Source organism: Acyrthosiphon pisum, chromosome A1, assembly GCF_005508785.2.
Source record: "Acyrthosiphon pisum isolate AL4f chromosome A1, pea_aphid_22Mar2018_4r6ur, whole genome shotgun sequence".
NCBI classification, from domain to species: Eukaryota; Metazoa; Arthropoda; class Insecta; order Hemiptera; family Aphididae; genus Acyrthosiphon; species Acyrthosiphon pisum.
In genome coordinates this window covers 75,463,493-75,473,650 of record NC_042494.1, presented here as the reverse complement: position 1 = coordinate 75,473,650, position 10,158 = coordinate 75,463,493, and the positions used below count along the sequence as shown (strand labels likewise).

Below are 10,158 nucleotides of genomic sequence, written 5' to 3'. Positions count from 1 at the left end.
TCCATTTTAGACATGATGGGCGCAAATAAGGAAGAGGGTGGAAATGGTGGTCTATGGACCTCAAACATTTCCTAATTGTTTATTAAGTTTATTCGATATTGTAGTATAGACTATAGTAGTGCTTCAACCCTCCCAAATCCTAACAACTAAATTTACGCATTACGCCTATGTTAGACATCAACTTCACAATAGGAAGTAATATTATGCTCAAAATCTAAAAAATGTTCTCATCACTGTTATAAATTATAAAAAAAAAATAAATACTCATTTACAGATATTTATGTATTTATAGAAATATATAATAGTACATAGCCACAAAGGTATGATACCTATTTTATACATTTATATGAAATTTTAGTAATTTCTTAAATACCTACAACTAGTGCAGACGTGTTTACTCAGGATTTATTTTATTGACTTAAATCAATATTAATGTTTATTAGTTCTGTGTAAATTTTCCAGTTTTCCGGTGGTTTTTATGTTTCTAAACATATAATTAGAATACCATATATCTCCATTTTCCGTTGGGTCCGCCCGTCCGTACGTTACCAGTACATAGTTATAAGTTATAACAATAAGTTATAAGATTGTTGTTATTAAAATGTATTTATTCATTATTGTTATTAGTTACACCTTACATAGTTACGGTTATTCGTGTTAAGATATTTAATTACGATTTTTGATTTTAAGTAGGATTTTAATTACTTTTTGTATATAAGAATTTAATATAGACTCAAACTATCCAAAATGTAGCAAAATAATAATTTTAATACAGTTTAATTAACTGTATTAAAATACGTTTAGAAATCGGGAATTAAACACACTTGCGGAGTGAACTTTCCTGACTTGTTTATTTTAGGTTTCTAAACATAGGTTTAGAACACCTTATTATCTCTGTTGTATCCGCCCGTCCGTTAGTTACCGCATTATACATACCTAACTACGATTGTTGATATTAAGATGATTACTTATTGACTATTGTATAGTCATATAGGTTAATTTGTAATAGATTCATGATTCATACTACCCAAAATATTAATGTTTCCAAATTATGTTAAAATTATATTTGGAACTATAGTTTATCGTGTTGTATTAAAATACATTTAGTAAACCGGGAATTTAGCATGCTTACTGAGTGAGCTTTCCTAACTTGTTCCTACTTTCCGAAATTATTAAGAAAAGTTCTTCTAGAAATTTTCTAGTTTCTCTAAAAAAATGTTTCTACTTTTTACCTAAACTATCATCTAAGTCAAATTTTCTACCTTGATTAAATCACTCTTAATTTTTAAGATTTTATCATATATTCTGCTCAATAACGTAATCATAGACATACAAAAAAAATTGTAACTAACGTCTAAAACCAATAAATTGTTTCTCTCAGAATATACAATTTAAAGTTTGTTACGTTGTGTGACTGATAATACAGATGTGTATGGATAATAAGTTACTATTATAATTACACCTGGCATTGAAACGGGAGGTGGAAAAGTATATTTGTTCCAATTATACAAATAATATTTATAATTCGTAATGACTTGTGTTAGGCTATTCTTAAATCTTATATTTTATATTTTAGTTACTGAATTAAATGGTGAACGAGACCATCTAGCTGAGAAATATGAGAATGCCCGTATAGAGCTTCTTCATTTGCAAGGTCGTGTATCCTCATTAGCTGGAGACTTGAATCGCATGAAAACCGAAGATGATAATAAAATTCCAATTGCTGTACACACTTCTGCCGTGAACGAGTGTCGGAGGTATACATAAGTATTTTTTCTTACCCTAGTATCTACGCCAACAATATTATTTAAAATAATGCATGTACTATCAAAATAAATCGATGTCGACGGTTCGATTATTGACTTAAAGTTTTTACTTTAATACTAACGGTTAAAATATAAAATAAAGTTTAATGATTGTTTGTATGAATGTTATATAAACTTATAAACATGAAATTTGTATTAACACTTTTGTAGACTTTTCGAAGAACTCAAGTGTCGTTATGATGACGAACGTGATACGTTGATGCGAAGGTTGATAACTTTCGAAGAGGAAAGGCCTACACTCGACATCAGGATCGTTACTCTGACCACCGAATTAAATCAACAGCGGTCCATCAACAAAGCTTTGGATTTACAGTGCTCGTAAGACTCAATTTATAATTGTGTGTTAATATCAAATATATTATATAGGTACATCTACATCATAACGGTACAACAACCCGATTCGTTGTTGATGTTATAGTTACGGTGTATGCATATAACTACAGGGTCTTAATAAACCATAAGCGATAGCAGGGGAACTCGATATGTGCAGATTTAATATAACTTCATCTTACATGACATACTGTGTGAGCGTCCCATTTTAAACGTCTACACCTGTTCCAAAGTTGAACATTTTTTTTGTAGGTATTTTTATATAAATATAAATTATTATCATTTAATATTATTAATATTATAATATTATGTGTGATGTAAATGTATAAATATGTTTAAAAAAACACTGTATAAGAACATGATTTCGACTGCTGAAAAATCTATGCGCAGTGCGCAGGACGCGTCATGTTCGACATGATACTCTATAAAATATATACGCGCCCGCCGGGTGTTATCCAACATCCGACTATCGAAATGGTTACGCTTTATGAACATAAACTGCATAATGTTTATGATTTGCATATAACTAAACAATTGTTGACTGTTGTTATTCGTGGTTTACATGTATGTTATATCTATAAATAGATCGGAAAAACAATTAAGCTTAACCATTTTTCGCGTATAGTTTCAAGTTGTACCTATAGAAACTAGAAAGTATAGTATGCCTTATTATTCAGATAATATCACATCTACGTTAACGAAACGTGAGGATTATTCGAATGGATTTTTAATTTATTTTATTCCGGTGGATGTTTGAGCTTTGATATTTAATCACGGGATATTTGTAAACTATAGCCATTGGGCATTTTGATACATAGATTCTGTTTATGACGTGCGTATTCGACATGTATTATTAAATATTATGTAGTATTTATGGATACGCATTTCATTTATCGTTTGCAGGCAGTTAAAAGCAAAATGTGACGCGTTGGAGAAACACCTGTTCGATTGTGAGTCGGAAAAGAACACCAACAAGAAACAGTTGGCGGATGCCATGGTATTCCTGCGAGAAACCATCAACGAACAGGAGGCGTTGTTGCGCCGCGCGGCCGGCGAAGGCCGGAATGACGCTTCGGCCGCTGTGTTGAGCGCCTCCATAAGTGCCCGGGTGAAGGCCCTCACCGAACACCTGAAGGTATGTATAAATTATGTGTCTCAACGGTATTATATTCGCCCGTCAACGTCGAATGCGTATCGTTTGGTTTATATACAATATTTAATGTAATATAGTTAATAGGTAATACCAATAATAGCCAATAGGTACCTACCTAAGTAAATTTTCGATCCGGATCAACGTATGCCCGGTATAGGTACTTATTATAATAGTGTATAGTAATATGTTGCGCACCATTTATTGCACGTTAGGTCTTTTCAATCGTATTTTGCTATTCGAACTCTTAACATAATACACGGTGACTCCGGACAGTATTTCACATGTTTACACTAAATTGTATATCAACGACGTGTAGTGGCGTAAATAGTAAATTATTTAATGTTACGTTATACTTATCATTACCTAACTCGGGCTAACTACTATTATATTGGTAAACTTATATGGTGAATGTTGATGATTGTTTACTTTTATGACTACGCAGATCATATTATATGTTGATGCACCTGTATAAATATATAATATTTATGTGTGATATGTCACGAGTCATGAAAAAAGGTTTATATGAAATTAAAAGCATTATTTTTTGTTGTCCCTTAGTGGCACTTCATTTTTGGCCCACTTTACCCACCAGATTTTTACGCTTGTATTGTGTTACAGTGCGTCGAACAAGGCGCACATCAGGAAGTGAATCGTTTGAGCGGCCGCCTGTACGAACAGTCTGCTGAGCTGGAACGAATGAAGAAGACTTACGAGAACGAGATCAACGCACTGAACAACGCCCTTCTCCAGAAGCAGAGCGTTATAGACTCGATGGACGCAAACCTGGAGAGATAGCAATGGTGCCCATGCGCCGCTTTTTCTTCGTCGTGGTGCCGTAGTCTTAGTCAGTACATATTAAGAAGGGTATGAGTAGAGGTTGTAATAATGTTGGAAAAGCCAAATAATAACTAAAATAATATATATAATATATAGCTTTATAAAAAGACTTTTAATCAAAAAAAAAAAAATGTAACTTAACCTCAAAGAATTAAAGTGTGTTCGTATGAAATATGTATTTTAAGTGTAATATGTTATAATATGTATTATTATTACTATAACTATTATTATTATTATTATTATTATTATTATTATTATTAATTTATTATTATAAAATTTTCGTTATGTAGTTGTAGGATTTTCAGAAAATACTTCACGAGAAGACGGATACGATAACAATTTGGTTATTCTATTGGTATTTATTATTATATGTACAACATATCTATACGATAATTAAAAGTATTTACATTAATAAAAATAAAAATAAAAATAGTAAATATAATTCATCATTATTATATAAAAATTGTTTATTACATTTTAGGGGGTTATTTGACTAGGAAGAATAATGATGTCATATCGACGTATCATAATATTATGACGTATAATGTATACTGAGCGTATCACAGAGATCTGACAATTTTACAGAGAAAAAATACGTAAGTATGAATATTATGTCAGTTCCCCGAGGTACACTCGGCGTATCATGCTATAGCAAGTCGTCCGGGTATTTGTGTGGTATATTAGTATACTATAGTCCGGCCCACGAGAGTCCATATGTCAGAACGCGTCCGTCGCTGCGCATCGGTTCCCCTTCCATACGCTGAATCTACCGATCGGAAACCGGCCGGCAACGATCGCCGACAGCCGTCGTTAGTCGTGTTTTTATGACCCGCTGTATTCACGTTGTCGAGTGGTGAGAACAGCACTATGGTGGGAGAAAATTCGGCTGGCAGCTGTCGCGACCGTCAGTATCGATGCGCGGTTTACGTATGGACTCTCGTGGGCCGGACTATATATAGTATATTATGTGCACCGCATGATCTAAAAAGAAAACTGGGCGCTAGTAATGAATATTGGCTCACGATTACGTACGATCGAACCTACACAATATCGATGGTTACACGTCAAAAGGGTCTAATCTATAAGCTACACTTAGGCACCAAGTAAAAATGCTTATACTATTATATAGAGAAAAATGTGTTTCTTCCCATGTACGTGTGCGATGATAGCTGGTACTGCCATTATTTAAGAAGTAATTTAAATCTATTTGCAGATACTATGTTTGTCTGCTTAAAAAATGGGTCTTAACGAAAATAATATAAGGAATAAACGACAAGTACAATGTTTTAGAGGATAAGCGCCAGCTTACTACAGCATATGCTGGGTGAAACAAATGGATATACCAGGGATGCATATATCAATATGGTTTAAATAATGAAAAAGTTCACAAGTAGGTTATTCACTTGTTCATTCTTGCGATTCTTGGTGTACATGAAATAAAAACCGTGAGATGTTAAAAAAAGGGGGGGGGGAATGAGCATCACAAATATTAAACAAATGCATTAAAATATCAAATTTCAAAAACATCTATTTTGATTTTCTTGAAAACTAGGAAACGTGTCACTATTTTACTCTTTGCCGTGCAACAATTATTATTAATATAATATTATGACGAATGCGATTACACGGATCAGCTGATACCTAAAATGATAGTTATTGAAAAAGTCGTATTAAAGGTCAATAATAATCACAACATAATATTGTAATATTACTCGCATGAAAACTATAATAGTGCTCCCACACTCCCAGTGACTGCTCGCGAAACCGGAAAATCAAAAATATTTTTAATGTCGCCAGCTGGTGGTGCACCGTCACCGAACTTGTTAGGTAAGTAATTAATTATCGGTATGATTTTTTTTTTTTTTTTTAATCGGTGGCAGGACAGTTTCTGGTAACATTATATTTTATATTTTTTGTATGCGTTATCATCATCATCATCATCATTATATATTATTATATTTTATTACTATCATTATTATTATTATAATATTATTATTGTAATAATTATTATTATTATTTTATTATTTTATTATTATTTTTATTATTATTATTGTTGTCATTTTTGTTTTAGAACACTGAATATCGTTGTTCACTACGATTTCGTCTTGATCCGCGTCAACGTGCCACCCGCGGCCGACCTGTTCGCCGACGACATGGACCGGCCGATCTGCCGGGACGTGGAACGGTCGTCCTTGATGAGCTTGCCCGTGCGGCTGGTGGTCCGGATGATCACCTCGTCCAGCAATGACGACTCCTCGCCCGAACTGGCCCGATTCGGCGGTCGGTTCTTGGTCCGCGCCGCCGACGTGGGCCTGCCCGCGCCCGCCGCAGCTGACTCTTCCGGGTCGCTCTTGGTCGTCTTGACTGGACCGTGTCTGGCCGACGACGGCGCCCTGGGTGGCCGGCCGCGCTCGTCGTAGTCCACGGTCCGGCCCTCGCCGTGACGCGGGGCCCACGGCGCCAGCACGGACACCGACCGGGACAACGTGCGCTTCTGAGCACCGCCGAACGCGTCGTTGCGCGACGACAGCTCCTCGCGGCTCGCGGCTCGCCTGCTCTTCGCTCCGAACACAGACTGGTGCAGCTGTCGCGATTCCGGTATTTCTCCTACTGCACGTCGCCACCATCCATTCAAAACAGACAAACACAATAATATTATAGTTACACACGAGATAGACATTAATGGGACGTCACATGTCTTATACACATGGACAACATATAGACAATTTGAGTTCAGCAATTCTAAATTTGTGGTGTATCTAATATTAGAGTGAATATTATTGATATTAATTTATCTCTCCCCCCCTACTAAACCATTTGCAGCTATTTAACATAGTTTAGTGTAATATTTATAATTACAAAGTATTATCTAATAATAGGACCAGCCGAGATAGGTATTATTATTCATTAATAATATCTGAAAAATGTACAACAGTGGCGTACGAACAGTAGCCTAATTATAACGCCGTATTATCACAATTTTATGTATCAAAAATATTATTTTATTTTATCATAAGGCACCGGAAAGTAAAATGAAACCATCAATTTGGGACATTTGGGTACGAGTTGCGTAAAAAGTGTTTATTGCAGATCATAGACGGGTTTAGAAAAATGTTACAGATCTACCGAGAGTAATTTTTGGGAAGTCCTTTGCATGAAATCCACTAGCTAATTTCCTGAATTCCCTTCTGCGGCTGAGAAGTGAAAACCACTGCAAAGGGTTTTATATCACAGTATGACCGTCATACCGTTGCGTATACGCTGCAGGGCTGCAATTTCGATGTCAAAACTGAGAGTGCTTAAGCCACCTATTTCTTCAGTTAATCTTGTAATCGCATAATATAATGTATTATATACGATTGGCGACTTCACCCCCTCTCAATTCATTCAGTGATCCTATTGTATTTGCTTTATACTGTACTCATTAATTTATCCGTTATCGATGCACAAACTAATTAAACACAAATGGCATACATCGCGAGGGTGCTAAATTCAGTGTACTTACCCGTGGTTGCGTGAAGATAGACCGTGGATTTGTGCGATTTTTGACTACTGTCACCCTCGGTCGTGCTGCCTGCCGAACTATCTATCAGCGAGTGTCTCTTGTCGGCAGTCAGCCTGGGTGACTGGTCCATGTCCAGCGAGTTGAGGTTCCCCACGCTGTGGTACGACCGGGTCGTCCCCTTCGAGTTGTTCCGATCGTTCACCCTGTGCACCCTGATCTCGTCATCGTTTTCGCTTCCCGACGTGAATGTCTTCGATCTCTGAATCATAATATGTACACGAAAACAAATTAATTCCTAGTCACTTATATACAGATAATATTGCGGCTCATAACATGTACCCGCGTGTGATTTGTGTGTGTGTGTGTGTGTGTGTGTGTGTGTGTGTGTGTGTGATTTACGGAACAGCGTAGGTACCTTGTTTTTCTTGCCGAATCTGTCCAACGACTTGAACCATGCGTTGTTTCCGGTCGGTTTCGGGGTTTTGCTCGGAGACGACGTCCTCCTATTTCCGGACACATTATTCCCCTGTTTGTTCTGCCGACAATAAGTAAAAAATAAGGACTAATATTAGAACTATATACGAACTAATATTAGGAGTGTAAGTTATAACTTATAGACTTATAATAGTTATAATATACCTATACGAAGACTAACGGAATAATTTGTATCATCATTTAATCCAAATAAAATAAATAAAAGAATATACGCGAATACTGAATGTCAAAATGTCATATTTTAAAACTACAGTTTCACTAAAAATAAATGTTTACCAATAACTATATATTTTTATATTACTATACCAAGAAATGAATACCTGTTTAAATATTGGCTGTTTATAATATGCACAAATACACGAGTGTACCATAAATGTCTAACAGGTTTTAAATAACTTTTGTTACTTGTTAGGTGGTTAAGCTATTAAATGTTTTACATTTTTTTTTAATATCTATTAAATAGCTATTTTGTAAAATTTATTTTAAGAAAAAAAGTGAACAAAACTTTTATGTAATGCACTAATAAAAACGGTGTATATGCCCGTGTTTGCGTTCCTAAATAATAATTAGACTTAATTATAGTTACAACTCACAAGGTTATTGACTGTTAGTGCCATAAATGCGATACTCAACAGTTGAGGCTGTCGGTACCTACCGTTGTTAAGATAGAAGCAAAATACCAAGTACAATGTTATAACTTATGAGCAAATATAATATAAAGTAGGAACCTATTTTTTTTTTTTGGAAGGAAAATTAACAGTGGAGGAAAACCGTGTTACTAATTTTTGGAGGAAACTCGTCTCGCTCTTCACGTTGATACATTTAGAGTAAACGAGTGTCAGCCTTAAAAATAATCACCTGTATAATGTCATAATAATGACAGGTTAAATCGTAGGTACTATGTCACTCCGCCGTTTTGTCGCACAATATTCTAAGCACTCTGTATGTACGCGTATGTATAAACGCTATTGTACTTGCGAAGTCACCGCGATACATACGAAAATCGACAGACCTCGCAACAGTGACGATATGGGTATTAATGTATTATATAGGTATATCTAATATAATGTTTTTTTAATATTGTTTTTTTTTTTTATATTTTTGTTTTTTCCACAATGACCTAGTGTGCGTTTGACTAGGTGAGTGACGTATGATAATAACACCCATTAGAACCGCGAGTGTCTGCATTTAAATACACATAAACATCGGTCGCGACATATTATAAAAAACTGGTCAACGGGGTACCTACCGAATCGCATCTTTATATGTATGGTTATAATACGTAAGACACCACACATACTCACACTCACTCACACACATATACATATTATGTATTATTATAAACGACCGATGTGTGCGTTGATAACAGCGTACACTCAGCGTGAACTAATAAATATATAACAATAAATAATAATGTATACATCAATACAGGTCGGTCATAGTATAGGTGTATAATATAATGTATATATTATATTATATAGGTTTAGTTATATTTATACACGCACACCACACATGACTGCTCGTACAGCTCGATCATTTTTTTTTTATTTTCTCCATATAATAATAATAATACATTACATTAACCTAACCGCATTTGACCCTGGGGAATATAATTCAATATAATATAACTTCGTGGCTTCGCATTAAACCGCTTACAAACCAAAAATGGCAATACTATTCCACGACTTTTCTACACGATTTTTAATTGTTATAGATATTCTGCAATACGATATGTGTGCAGGCGACGGAATAATATTTTATTCCATCCGAAATTATATGATATTCTCGTCGGCAGATCGGCTGTATATTCAGTCTTGTAAAGTATTTGAGTAAATGTATTTAAATACTTTTATTGTATTTAGAATACTTTTTAAATACTTTTCGAATAAAGTATTTGGAAAGTATTTTAAATACGGTCTTGACGTATTTGTATTTGAAAATCAAATACTTTTATTTAAATACTTTATCGATTTTTTTTCAATAAATGATTATTTATTATCTTTTTTCTCAGA

At 34.8% G+C, this 10,158-nt stretch overlaps 2 protein-coding genes across 2 annotated transcripts; one reads left to right on the top strand and one right to left on the bottom strand.

Moving 5' to 3' along the window:
- Positions 1-1,504: 1,504 nt before the first annotated feature.
- LOC115033758 (paramyosin-like) lies at positions 1,505-4,794 on the top strand. Its single transcript, XM_029487539.1, has 4 exons — positions 1,505-1,757; positions 1,977-2,144; positions 3,060-3,291; positions 3,928-4,794. The coding sequence occupies exons 1-4, from the start codon at positions 1,531-1,533 to the stop codon at positions 4,102-4,104; spliced, it is 804 nt and encodes a 267-aa protein (XP_029343399.1). The 5' UTR covers positions 1,505-1,530; the 3' UTR covers positions 4,105-4,794.
- Positions 4,795-6,137: 1,343 nt separating this feature from the next.
- LOC100569867 lies at positions 6,138-8,186 on the bottom strand (the record flags this gene model as incomplete). The annotated part of the gene is given in 3 exon segments (XM_003242505.4): positions 6,138-6,756; positions 7,652-7,910; positions 8,067-8,186. Coding segments are annotated over 2 exon segments (648 nt in total). The 3' UTR covers positions 6,138-6,238.
- Between the last annotated feature and the right edge of the window lie 1,972 nt (positions 8,187-10,158).